We start from the raw sequence: 14,763 nt of genomic DNA, 5'->3' as shown, positions 1-14,763 counted from the left end.
AGACTCCATGTTATAGACACATGCCCCCCCCCAGACTCCATGTTATAGACACTTCCCCCCAGACTCCATGTTATAGACACGCCCCCAGACTCCATGTTATAGACACACGCCCCCAGACTCCATGTTATAGACACGCCCCCAGACTCCATGTTATAGACACACGCCCCCAGACTCCATGTTATAGACACGCCCCCAGACTCCATGTTATAGACACGCCCCCAGACTCCATGTTATAGACACGCCCCCTAGACTCCATGTTATAGACACACCCCCAGACTCCATGTTATAGACACGCCCCCAGACTCCATGTTATAGACACTTCCCCCCAGACTCCATGTTATAGACACGCCCCCAGACTCCATGTTATAGACACGCCCCCAGACTCCATGTTATAGACACACGCCCCCAGACTCCATGTTATAGACACGCCCCCTAGACTCCATGTTATAGACACACCCCCAGACTCCATGTTATAGACACGCCCCCAGACTCCATGTTATAGACACGCCCCCAGACTCCATGTAATAGACACGCCCCCAGACTCCATGTTATAGACATGCCCCCAAACTCCATGTTATAGACACTTCCCCCCAGACTCCATTTTATAGACACGCCCCCAGACTCCATGTTATAGACACTTCCCCTCAGACTCCATGTTATAGACACGCCCCCAGACTCCATGTTATAGACACGCCCCCAGACTCCATGTTATAGACACGCCCCCAGACTCCATGTTATAGACACGCCCCCTAGACTCCATGTTATAGACACTTCCCCCCAGACTCCATGTTATAGACACGCCCCCAGACTCCATGTTATAGACACGCCCCCAGACTCCATGTTATAGACACACGCCCCCAGACTCCATGTTATAGACACGCCCCCTAGACTCCATGTTATAGACACACCCCCAGACTCCATGTTATAGACACGCCCCCAGACTCCATGTTATAGACACGCCCCCAGACTCCATGTAATAGACACGCCCCCAGACTCCATGTTATAGACACGCCCCCAAACTCCATGTTATAGACACTTCCCCCCAGACTCCATTTTATAGACACGCCCCCAGACTCCATGTTATAGACACGCCCCCAGACTCCATTTTATAGACACGCCCCCAGACTCCATGTTATAGACACTTCCCCTCAGACTCCATGTTATAGACACACGCCCCCAGACTCCATGTTATAGACACTTCCCCCCAGACTCCATGTTATAGACACTTCCCCCCAAACTCCATGTTATAGACACTTCCCCCCAGACTCCATTTTATAGACACGCCCCCAGACTCCATGTTATAGACACTTCCCCTCAGACTCCATGTTGTAGACACTTCCCCCCAGATTCCATGTTATAGACACGCCCCCAGACTCCATGTTATAGACACGCCCCCAGACTCCATGTTATAGACACGCCCCCAGACTCCATGTTATAGACACGCCCCCAGACTCCATGTTATAGACACGCCCCCAGACTCCGCCCCATCTCAGTTTGTTGGGAAAGAAAAAACATGGTGAGAAACCTCCAGTACAGGAAGATACATTTACAAAAAATTATGATGTGCTGCAGTTTCTGGGGCGGAGCTTTGTGTACAGTTGCAGGAATGGGGGGCGGGGTCAAATCCTATTCAGCTCCACCTATTTAGCCATAAGAGACCGAATCTTCACAAAGTCTTTCATAACGCACCTTTAACAACCTTACACAAGCTACAAATTACACTTCCATCTTTAACGCTTATTTACATGCATGCGCTAATGATCTGACTCTAAACTAGCCGAGAGGGATTGGATAGTTGGATAGTGATGCGCAACCCGCGGCTCTGAAGGCGATCTTTCACCCGGCGCTGCTCATGACGCCACAGTGCGCTGATTTTATTTACATATATTTATTACTTTAAAGAACAGCTAAACTAAGTGCAGGAGGAATTCCTGCTACATTTCATACAAAGCGATATCAAAGTGTTAACAATCCATTCAACTGAAAGAAAAAAAGCGTTTAAGACGTTTCCCAGCATAGGCTTGTGCAGTGGTCTGAGCGGAGTGTGAAATGTTTTCATAGTAATCTACAGTGATTACCATCATTAACCCCGGATCACAAAGGTGTGCTGAAGGAACGCTTCTTCTGAGTGAGCGAATTTAACACTCGGGATTTTGATGCGTCTTCACATGTCAGTGTGTGAACTTGAAAATGGAGTTAATTCATTTTAAATTATTATGTAGAGCAAAAATGTGACACACCTGAGAACCCTGAGATCTTAACCCTGGCTGAAAGCACTCACTCTTTGTACCTTTCACTCCTCTTCAGTAAACGCTTTGGGATCTGGAGTGTATCCCTGGAAGACTGATGCAGGACACCGTGCACACACACACACACACACACACACACACACATACACATTCACATCTAAAGGCAACTTAGAGGCACTAATCCGCCGACTGGCTTGTTTCTGGGAGGTGGGAGGAAACCGGAGAACCCGGAGGAGACCCGAGCTCAGGATCGAACTCTGGAGCCTTAGAGGCAGTAATGATTTTGTACCTTCAGGAAAAGAGCTTTAGATCTAGATCTGGATTGGAATCTATTTGGTCTGGGCCTCTCGGGGAACCCTTTAAGCTGATAAGATCGTAAGTAAAACGCCACAGCAGAACGTTTACCTTTTTTTCTTTTAATGATTCGATCTAAAAGGTAGCAACCGTTAAACATTCCTTAAATCCTTACACATCGGGGATTCCTGAATAAATCCCCTTTAAGAAGCTAGAACCTTCTTTTTTTCCTTCTCAAAAACTTGAATGCGTTGTTGGCAAGATGGAACCTTTTTTCTGAGCATGTTCTCTACGTAGACAACAAATTGAACAATGATTCTAGATTTAAAGTTTTTTTAAAGGTAGAAAAGATTCATGAAGCATCTGTTTCTTTTTTTTTTTTCAGGAAGTACGAACACTTCAGGGTTCTTAAGTTTGTGGAACCATCATTTCAACCAGCGCCACACCCGAGTGACCTGAAAGATACCGTTACTGCGCTGCAGCTCCGTGTTTAATCCATTCAACAATGCACAAATAACATAAATAATCCAGGAGCCGACATTTAATGAGCTTTAAAAGTAGCTGCTTTTCAGAAAAAGGGGACTAGAGATCTACCTGGAATCTCTTTTCTCAGGAATATGAATAGAGCATAAGCCACTTTTGAAACTCATCAAAAGTCCAATAAGTAATTGGATTATTTACATTTTTGGGGAATAAAAACGTACATTTAGGTACACGCATAGAAAAAACGTTCCATGTAGCATCCTAAAGGATTATAAGATGCCTAGAACACACACGAATTTTCTAAAAATACAGCTTTTGTGCTCCATTAAGCTCCATGAAAGCGAGGCATGTATTTTCCGCTGTACAGTACAGACTGAGCATGAGGGCTGCTATTCATTAGGAAGCTGGAGGCTACAGATTCGTGCTGATCAGCGTGATGGTGCTGCTGATTGTTGCACATCGATTACGCGGCGCTCCTGAACACTGCGCCACCCTGATGCGTGGAGTACCGAGGTGCTGTCGAGCGTCGCTGCTGTTTTTCTTCATGTGCATGCATGCGTGCGTGTGTGTGTGTGTGTGTGTGCGTGCGTGTGTGTTGTGCTAAGGGGGAACACATGCAGCTTCTCGCCCACGCACCTGCACACACAGAAAAACACAGCTCGAGCTCTTCCTCCAAGCAAAAACACACAACCTGTGAGCAGAAACGCTGACAAACACAACACGCAATTTTACTTCACACAACCACAAACATGAGTGTGAAAGGAAATTTAAAAATGTTTTAAAAAACACCAACTCCAGGCCCTTGTGTGTGTGTGTGTGTGTGTGTGTGTGTGTGAGTTGGGAATAACATCCAGCTCTGCTCCAGGCCACATGCATGACACACTATCCTCTTGTGGCTGATTGCAGTAATGCAGACACTAAAATGTGGAATTTTTCCACTCGGGACTCGTGTGTGTGTGTGTGTCGGTGTGTGTGTCTGTATCCGCTAATAACCATACAGCTAGTGTGCTTTTAGCCTGACCCAGCGTGAGCTTCAACTTATTACTCATTATTCCAGATCATTCTACAGTGCAATGAAATATAAAATAATATGATTTACAGAAAAAAAAATACTAATAATTAATTAATTCATTAATTTTCACCACCCAGAATGCCAACTTTACGTCTCAGCTGCTTGTCTCAAGCCTTTTTGCTTCTTATACAATAAAACATGGTGCAAATACAGTATCATCTCCCACAACCTTCCACATAAATAAATAAATAAATACAGTAAATATATGTTTATGTATATTTATTTATTTACAGGACAGCACATTTTATTCACTCAACAATTCATTCTATCAATTTCATTAATTGCTTTTTTTTTCCAAATTCATTCATTCATTCTTTCTTTCTTTCTTTCTTTCTTTATTAATTGATTGGGTATTACATTTTATTTATGACATGAGTGATGCTGAGTGACGTGAGTAATGATGTCTGATGCGGAGTGATGTGGAGTGACGTGAGTGATGCTGAGTGACGTGAGTGATGCTGAGTGATGCTGAGTGACGTGAGTAATGATGAGTGATGCTGAGTGACGGGAGTGATGCTGAGTGACGTGAGTAATGATGAGTGATGTGGAGTGACGTGAGTGATGCTGAGTGACGTGAGTGATGCTGAGTGACGTGAGTAATGATGAGTGATGTGGAGTGACGTGAGTGATGCTGAGTGACGTGAGTGACGTGAGTGACGCTGAGTAATGATGAATGATGCTGAGTGACGTGAGTGATGATGAGTGATGCGGAGTGATGCTGAGTGACGTGAGTGATGCTGAGTGACGTGAGTGACGCTGAGTAATGATGAATGATGCTGAGTGACGTGAGTAATGATGAGTGATGCGGAGTGATGCTGAGTGACGTGAGTGATGCTGAGTGACGTGAGTGATGCTGAGTGATGTGAGTGATGCTGAGTGACGTGAGTGATGCGGAGTGACGTGAGTGATGCGGAGTGATGTGAGTGATGCTGAGTGACGTGAGTGATGCGGAGTGACGTGAGTAATGATGAATGATGTGGAGTGATGTGAGTGATGCTGAGTGACGTGAGTAATGATGAGTGATGCGGAGTGACGTGGAGTGACGTGAGTGATGCTGAGTGACGTGAGTGACGTGAGTAATGATGAGCGATGTGAGTGACGTGAGTGACGATGAGTGATACGGAGTGATGCGGAGTGACGTGAGTGATGCTGAGTGACGTGAGTGACGTGACTAATGATGAGCGATGTGAGTGACGTGAGTAACGATGAGTGATACGGAGTGATGCTGAGTGACGTGAGTGATGATGAGTGATGTGGAGTGACGGGAGTGATGCGGAGTGACGTGAGTGATGATGAGTGATGTGGAGTGACGTGAGTGATGCGGAGTGACGTGAGTGATCTACTGTACTGAAGAGGCCCAGCAGGAGACCAGCTGTTCTCCGGGATTTAAAGCGAGGAAGGTCCAGTGCTGTTCCTCAGAGAGAGATGTTTGGTGTGTAACTGAACTCTAAGCTCTTATTTTAGCTTCTCTGAAAGCATTTCTCCATTTTACACCATTACAGACTCTGCAGTAACAACAGTTCAGGTTAGTGACCTTTGACCCCAGTGTGTACTTGCTGTATCCTTTTTCCTTCAGTGTGCCTTGTGTTTGGTCATTGTTTTAAAAACAAAAATGATATTTGGCCAGCTATATGACCATGTCTCCAAGCGTTTTATTCCTCCCATGCTACAGCACTTTGCTAACGATTATAATGTTTTATCTATTAAACAATACTTTTATCCATTTATAGTTACATTTAACACTGTGGAATATCTATGAAGTGAGTTAGTTCCTGTTGTCACTTACGTTATAGCAGCTATAAACACTCGCAGCTTGTCATGTTGTCTTTTCTCAGTGCAGTGATGCTTTAGTATACTAATCACAAACACAGTGCTGTGCATAAGTATTCACTCCCCTGAACTTTGCTGCATTTTGTAGTGAACTGAAATAGACTTCATTGTGATTTTTATCATTCGATGTACGGAATATTTCTAACTTTTGAAAGTGGAAAATATTTTCTAATATTTGTGACACAAATGTTCATTAAACAAAAACAAAAACAGATGTTTTGCCCTGTTCCTGGGGCAAAACTAGTTAGACTTTGACTGCAGCTGCTTTGAACATCTGGATCCTGATATTTTTCCCCAATCTTTTTTTGGGAAAAAAAAAAAAATTCTTTAAATTTGTTACTTATCAGAAAAACAAAATAACACCAATATATCAGTCAACATATCAGGCATGAGTTTTATTGCTTGAGACATATTACATGACAAATGTACATCACTGAAATAATTGTTAGTTTTAAAAAGAAGAACAAAAAAAACAACACAATCCTGTGCAACCGAATGAACCATCCTTATTTTCCCCGAGAGCTCGTCACTCATTCTTCCTGTTAACGACATCCGCTTCTCCTTGAACAGCATTCACATAGCAATAATAATTCCATTAAATTCATAATGTAATGATTTCAGTACAATCGTGGAACCTTTTCACGTTCACATCAGCACTTAACCTCACAGCACAGTGTGTGTGTGTGTGTGTGTGTGGGATTGTGTTATTATAACAGACGTGTAATAAGAGGTTATAAACCTGAATTAAAGTTGTAGGGTGTGAATCAGACACATGTGTTTCAATCACTTCCTCCCTGGCCTCTACCTATCTATCTATCTATCTATCTATCTATCTATCTATCTATCTATCTATCAGCACAAAAGTGATAGAGGGGCTTTTACTTTTTTTGATGGGAAATCGAACTTCATAATCTGACGTATATAGAAGTCTAGTCATGAGTGGACAAATCAGTATCCTGGAACAGATTTCACGTCCAGGTTCTTCTTTTTTTTTTTAAACGCTAGTTGCCTGAACTACAAAAACCTTACTCCTTACTGACGTTCACAAACTAAACGTTTTGATTTCCAGGGTGTGTTTAAAATGTAATACGCTCCATGGTGATGTGATGCACCTCGATGCAGTAAATGTAGCACACGCCACTCTTCCTGAATCCCACCGCCTGCTGCACTACACACATTGGCTTTTACTAGCTGGATTAACTAGCATGAACGCACCGGGGATGATCTTCGCGAAATCTCTAAATCAGGAACATGCAAGTACACTAAAAAAGTTGACCTTGGACAGAAATAATATGCTGTAACATTTTTTTTTTTCAGTTCAGCAAAATTAAAACAAAATGTTTGTTTACTGTGGCAAGTTGGTAGAATTAAAAAAAAAAGTTTTCATTTATTTATTCAATGTATTTGGAAACACTGAAGATACCAAGCGAAATAAAATCGAATGTAAAACTGTCATGTAGACTGACTGTCCTGTTTACTACACAATGTCACCTAAAGGTTAAACATGCTGAGAAAAAATAAAGACGCTAGCCTGACTAATAGACGAATATCTAGATGAATATCTTTTAAGAGTGATGCAGGAACAGAACAGCACACCTCCTAGCCGAAACGTTTTGATGATGCCACAAACACACTGTGCTCTATTAGAAACTTTGTTAGAAACATAACACAATATGTTATCACATTACGTTAGTTTCCACTTTTTAGCCTCGTCAGTTTGGTTTCCGGGGAAAAACCTGAGACTGGGCAGGACTCTGGAGCTTCGACCTTGTGGGTTAGCTAATAAATACATGATTCGTCCACCCGTGCTAGCGGAGCTACTGTTTCTGATTTGGCGTGGAAAACAGCATTCATGCACAGCGGCACCTGTTAGTATTTTATATCAGCATTGCTGTAGGTTGAGAGAATCTCACGCAAATGTCAAACACGTTTCAATCAGCAGAAACAAACAGGTCACTGAGAGAATCTGTCTCAAACCCTACTGAAGATATTCTCCGAACCAAGTCCAGAAAAGGCGTCTTTTTTTTAATTTAAGATTTCACACCCAGAATTAACACATCATTAACACTGAGTGCTGCGGAGTTGCTAATATTTTTTAGCCTGAAGGGACTGGAGACGTAATTGACATTTAATCTGAGGCAGTTGCACAGTGTGTGTCCGAGCTGCTGTATGTTATACAGAATTAATCAGCTTTATTAAGACTTTACTTTACATTTGTTAGACCAAATTTGTGCCCCTCTATCTATCTATCTATCTATCTATCTATCACTAAGTGCAAAAGTTTGCATCCCCTTAGGAGAAAATGAAGAAGATTTACAGCCACGAGACTTGTAGTATTTTTGGTCAAACTTGGATGTCTTGGCTGATTTCTTTGCCTCTTTCTCATCCACTGAACAGCTTTTTTTCTTTTTTTTTTTTTTTTGGATCCTCTTGGTTCCTTAGATATTCACTCACTTTTAATTTTCACCTTGTTCCAGGACTTATATATACAGTATATACAGTACTGTGCAAAAGTCTTAGGCACATGCAAAGAAATGTAGAGATGCCTTCAAAATATAATGAAATTAAATGTTTCTACATTAAAAAAAATCCTATAAAGAGCAGTAAACAGTAATAAATGAAACAAAGTCAATATTTAATGTGACGATCCTTCACTTTAAATAAATAAAGCAGTATCTGAGGTGCAGTGTGTACAGTTTTATAAGGAAATGAGCTGGAAGTGTTACTGAGCATCTTGCAGAAGCAGCCACAGTTCTTCTGGAGACTTTGACTGTCGACTCGCTTCTTATTTCTGCAGCGAAACCCAGCAGCCTTCATTATGTTTTTATCTGAAAAGTGTCTCTTATGGAATCTGCTGCTTTCTTTACTGACATACAAACATTTTTCTGGAACATTTCATTTTGTGCTGGAAAACTAATGTTTGGATTTAAAATATTTTTGTACTGAAGTACAGGCTGCTAAAGACTTTTGCACAGTACTGTATGACCTTTTTCTTTATGCCATTCAAAAACAATGGAGGGGGTACAAACTTTTGCTCCCTAACTAATACTCACTATCACTTTTTTTTCCATTGTTTGTTTCTTTTCTCAATCTGCCATTATGCCAGTAACCAGTTCTCTCTCTCTCTCTCTCTCTCTCTCTCTCTCTCTCTCTCTCTATCTTTTCTTAGTTTCTTTTTTTTCTCTTTAAAAACTCCTTCTTGTCTCTGTCACACAAAACACACACATTTTTTTTTTCATCTCCGCTCTTCTCTTGTTCAGGCTCAGGGTCACTTCTGGTTGAATATGTATTTTGTTTACTCTAAACATCTTTTCATTCTTCCTTTCTAACTCTGATGGAAACTGGTGTCGATTCGTTTCCATGGTAGCACGAAGGGAAAAAAAAATCAAGCCTTTCTTTTAAAGAATGTCAACAAATTATGGCTTCTGAAAAGCTCTCTGCGTGCTGTGCTCCAGCAAGCCGCAACGTCTTAATGATAAATAAGTTTATAAGCGATTCATATCACTACAATGTAAAAAGATTATGTAGAAGCAAAGCTACACACTAAGAGGATTGACGAGAGGATGTGGTGGGAGGAAAGAAATGCAGAAATGCAGAAATGCTCGCGTTTGCGTTTCTGTAGCTGCACGTTCTTTAGCATAGCATCGTAGCACAACGTTTATTTCTCTCGGACATTAAAGCGAAAGCACACGCAGCCTATATACAAGTGATTTTGAAAGTCATAACTGCAACCCGACCTCCTTTACTCCACATACTGCGAGTATTAAAGAGCAAAAGTTATAAAAGCTGCCACTAGACGGCGCAATGCAAAGGTTCAGCCCAGTACTTCAAAATGGCTTCAAGCTCTATATAACAAATAGACTCAAAAGTTGGTTTAAAAAGCGATCTTTTTTTTTTTCTTCTTTTTTTAGTGCACTCTCTGAAAGAAGGCAACACTTTTAGCATGGCTAATCGTCTGCTTTGCCTCGGCACTCGCAGCTCCGAAATGCTCAAGCGACAACTTAAACACCAGAAGCTTCGAGCTCATTCATACAAAAGCGATATATTTCAATATAAGCATTTCAATACCAATAGAATAGAAAATTCTTTTTGCATAGCATTTGGCATTTCTGACTTCGTGATGATTTACATATACAGTGCCTTGCATAAGTATTCACCCCTCCTGAACGTTTTCACCTGTCGTAACGTTTAAATATGGAACTGAAATGGACTTAATTGGGATTTTATGCCATGAATCTACACAAAAGGGCCCATAATATTGAAATGGAGGTGAAATCAATAGGATGCAAAATTATTTACAAATAAAAATATAAAAGTTGTGATTGCATAAGTATTCACACACACCCCTCTCTGTCAGACGTGACATAATTATTTGAATGGAGTTGGCATGTGTGCAAGTAAAGTGTCATGTGATCTCAGTGTAAATACACCTGTTCCTGGGAGACCCGAAAGTCTTACCGAGAACATATCTAAACGAACAGCATCATGAAAACCAAGATCACATTTTTTTTAACATCCCGCGCAGCCACATTAAGTCCACTACTATGTCAGAGAAACAAACCAAGAGGCTGAGGGTGACTCTGAAGCTGAGACAGGAGAAGCTCTTCACAGGACAACCACAGCTCCACAAAACTGGGCTGTACGGAGGAGTGGTCAGCTGCGTGACTCATCTTGGTGGTCATCTTGGTGACTCAGTAAACATGTAGAAAAGGTTCTCTAGTCTGAGGAGACAAGGATTGAAGATTTTGGCCTTGACACAAAGTGCTTTGTTTGGCAGAAACCCAACACCGCTCATCATCCTGAGAACATCGTGCCTACTGTGAAGCATGGGGGTGGTAGCATCTTGTTCTTAGGAGGCCTTTCATCATGGGGGACTAGGAAACTGGTCAGGGCTGAGGGGTAGGGTTAGGGTTAGGAGCAATCCTAGAAGAAAACCTGTTCTAGTCTACAAGAGACTTAAGACTGGGGCGGAGCTTCACCTTGTAACTGGACAACGACTCTGAGTAAACTGACAGAGCTTCACTGGAGTGGTTCCAAAACCAAGAACCTGAATGTTCTAGATCATCCCAGTCAGCGCCCAGACCCAGGTCGGATTGAGAATCTGTGGCTGTTGATGAATACTTATGAAATCAACAAATGTATGCTTTTTTTTAGACATATTATGGAAATTAAATGGCAGTTTAGTACAAATCAGTTCCACTTTAGTACACTACAGAATGCAGAAAAGTCCATGGGGGTGAATACTTATGCAAGGCACTGTAACAGACCAATAAGCTCATGTAGATGCCAAATGCATATTCTTCTTCATATTTTGTCATATTTGAAAGTCGCAAACTGAGCTATCGTGATTGAAACCCTTGTTCGCGTGGAGTACGTTAAGATTTCGTAAGGGAAATTTAACAATCTTCTCTGAAATCCTAATAGAAGAGTAATATACAGTAGAAAGTCAAGGCAGACATGGCAATAAGACGGTGTTCCTGCAGAGCTTCGAACTGATCATGCAATCTCTGAGAACGAAAATAAAAATAAAAATAAAAATAAATAGAGGGGAGTGCAGGAGAGATGTGATAATAATCTGATAATGATAATGCGATGGTGGACATTGGGTGTTTTTTCCTTCCAGTTTATTAAGAATGGCAAGAAAAAAGGGATAAAAAAAGAAGGAAGGGGACGAATGCGAGAACTTTCTATGTAGGCGAAACTGCTCCTTTAATCACCGGTTCCCTGTTGAGGTACGTGGCCCAGTAGACCAGGTTGAAGGTACCGAAGAGGACGGGGAACACTATCCGGGACATCTTGTCGATCTTGCTGACGCTGTTGTACGTTTTCTTGGGGTCTGGCGTGGACTTGCTCTCGGAGCTCTTCATCTGCACGGTGGTGCTGTTGGAGATGGTGGCGATGGCGGAGTCTTTGGTGATGTTGGCCGTGAAGTTCATGCCGGTGGAGCACGTGTTGTTGGGTTTCTTGGACAGCGCCAGCGGGTCTTTTTTCTGCAAAATAAAGTGACATTTTGGTTTGTTAGATCTGACAGTGACCTATAAAGACGAAGAGTGAGCTAGATGATGCGACAGCGCCGGCGTGATCGGAGATAATGAAACGGCTTGAAGGTCATGGCCTGCTTGTTAACAGAGATCCAGTTCTGATTGACACACAACAGGCATTACACAGTGACACCACGGAGAGAGAAGAAGAACTCCGCATTCTGATTGGTCCATAACAGCAGCTCAGACAGTATAGTGCAGGTTTCTATTAATGCGCTAGTTTTAATGCGCTCGCTTTTACAGCAGACGCTCCACTATAGAAACGGATTTAAAAACATGTACAATCATCTAACATGGTGAAGTTTCCAGTGGAAGGAGTCTCCAGTGTCACTTTATGGTTGCTTGGTAACACGACAAGCTGCGTTTTTTAATTTCAAGAGAGAGAAAAAAGAGTGGCTGGTGAGGGAACGACTGTTTATAGCTGCTATAACGTAAGAGAGAACAGGAATATTATAAACAAATAAAAATGTCATTCTTGTTATTCTGGTATAAGATGAATAAAACACTTCAAGTCGTGCAGTTAGAGGAAAACAATCAACGTCAGAGTGGTAACAGTAACTCCTCATCTTCACACCACTCTGTCGGTCTGTATTATACTTTAACATCATCACACAAATGCTAGGTATTTATTTTTAAATCCTCATTCTGCTTGTCTTGTTTGCACACACACACACACACACACACACACACCGCACACCCATTTGCGAACTCCATTATCCATTCAAACCAGCTTTGCTTATTACTAATGCACTAATTTGGGAATGTTCTGCAGAAAACATTACATTCGAAAAGCTCAGCTGGGATCTTATTTTATTTCTCGAACACTTTTACCAACACACACTGTCACAAAACAGAATGAAATCCGCATGTAGATTTTTTTCTCTAATGAGCAATCCAGAGGTGACCGTAGTGAGAAAACACTCCCTGAAGAACCCGTGAGAGGAATCAGACTCAAAAGGGAACCTGTCGTCTTCTGGGAAACACAACAGTCCTTCCCTCACTAGCCTCTCTTCTCAAAAAAAAAAAAAATACACACAGCTTGTCATGTTCCGGGAAACTGCAAAGCGTAACCCCGTCCTGAAGATGTCAGAAAACAGAGCACTGACACTGGAGACTCCTTCCGTAAATGTTAAACAAACGTCTCCTTACAGAAAACTTTATATCTTCAAATCAATGACTACACGCAGTTTTTAATCCTTTTATAAAGTGACGTGTCCGCTGTACACGTCCCTGTTACTATAGAAACAATACCGAGAATACCGAAAATGTTAGAACGAGCGCGTTGTTAAAGAAATTAATCGACACCTTCTGACCAATCAGAATCCAGAATTCTTTAGTGTGTATTGCAGTTGTTACGGAGGTGTAGAAAACGGTGTGTTCTGATTGTAAATACAGAGACGCAGCAGAGCGAAAGTATCCAGCTGAAGCTCTGTGAGATTGTTAGTGGCCAGTGCTCTCAGGGGTCAGAGGTCAGGGGTCAGGGTGCTGAAGGTGCTGAGGGTGGTGAGGGAGTTGTGTGAGTGGAAAGCGATGGATATTGAGCTGGAGAAAGGAATCGATCGTCCTCCTGTTTTAACGCCTCAGCATCACACCTGTTCGTCTTCATCTTGTCCTTCATCATCTCCCGTGTCACCGGACTTTGCGCATGGATCCGCTCACACTACACGAGGTCTTTCTCCGCCAGCGCAAAACAAACAAGCAAACAAGCAAACAGAAGTGAGGCTAATGGGAAAAAATGGCCCGTGGAGCGCGGCACGGCTCGAGGTCTGTCTGCGGAAACACGGCGGGACTGTGAGAATACGCTCGGACTTTTCTTACAGCGATGCTCAAAGCCCAGACGTGACCTTCAGAAGATCCTCCGCAAACAAAAACAAGCAAACGGACCGCCGCAGAGAGAAAGTACCACTTATACAAGCAGATACACGACGCACGGCGTTTATAAAGTGGTGTAATTAATCTGACTTTGATTTGAATCAACGTTAATAACATCTTCAGTGGAATTCAGTTTACCTTTAATGACTAAAATTATTAGAAAAACTCAAATATCAAAATCAACATTTTTACTTCCATTTTTACTTCCATCCATTATAATTGTTTATTTATTAAAGAACCATACACTGTACCTATTATCCGTTTATAGTTGCACTTAATGTCGTGGATGAGCTGTGAAATGTTTTTTTTTTTACAGTGTTTCTTTTATTTCTTCTTTTCTTATTCTGTAAAATGAATTTAAAGAAATAAGTCCTGCTGGTTGTCTCTAGGTTGGGTTAGATTGTTCTAAAAAAAAATTTTTTTTTAAATCACCATTACTTTCTATAGCACATCATACATTTCAGTCTCTATAGGTTTCTTCTAAATCACCTCATAGCCAAGTAGTACTTAGTTATTTACACCTAAAGTGGGTTAATGTTGCAAAGATGAGATGTAGTTTAGCATTTAGACAAAGGTATTTAAATAAAGCTATAACGCTGTACTTTCACCATTCGAACGCACCACTGCTCAGTTTCTTTATTATTGAAAAAAAGGTGTATAATGTATAATGTGAAAGAAGAAAGTAGAGAGAAGGTGAAATAAAAGGCTGCTTTAAACTGCACTGAAATGATTTCATTCCTAAACTGGTATAATTGGTATAATGGTGCTAAATGATATAAATACAGAGAGAACGGAGTAGTGCAATTTAGTCATGTGATTTCTCTGGAGACTGGAGGTGATGGATGAAATTGGTGGCCTGAAGTCTTTTTCACAGCTGATATCCTTCCACAGCTCCAATTACAGCCTCCTAATTGCTGGGTGT

General features: G+C 41.6%; 1 protein-coding gene across 2 annotated transcripts in view; it reads right to left on the bottom strand.

The window, feature by feature from the left end:
- The window catches only part of gabra5 (gamma-aminobutyric acid type A receptor subunit alpha5), a 90,322-nt gene that overhangs the window by 35,389 nt on the left and 40,170 nt on the right, over positions 1 to 14,763 (bottom strand). The window contains exon 10 of one of the 2 annotated variants that reach the window (XR_008301053.1): positions 8,574 to 11,918. Coding sequence is in view for 1 of the 2 variants with exons in the window: in XM_026945590.3 (XP_026801391.2) it covers positions 11,616 to 11,918 (303 nt within the window). In the remaining variant the exon portion in view is untranslated. Of the gene's footprint in view, positions 1 to 6,296; positions 11,919 to 14,763 lie in introns of those variants that run through there. The other variant, XM_026945590.3, reaches the window with a different exon arrangement.

This window comes from Pangasianodon hypophthalmus, chromosome 2, assembly GCF_027358585.1.
Source record: "Pangasianodon hypophthalmus isolate fPanHyp1 chromosome 2, fPanHyp1.pri, whole genome shotgun sequence".
Taxonomy (NCBI): Eukaryota; Metazoa; Chordata; class Actinopteri; order Siluriformes; family Pangasiidae; genus Pangasianodon; species Pangasianodon hypophthalmus.
The sequence above is the reverse complement of the archived record's forward strand: the minus strand, read 5'-3'. Positions and strand labels throughout refer to the sequence as shown.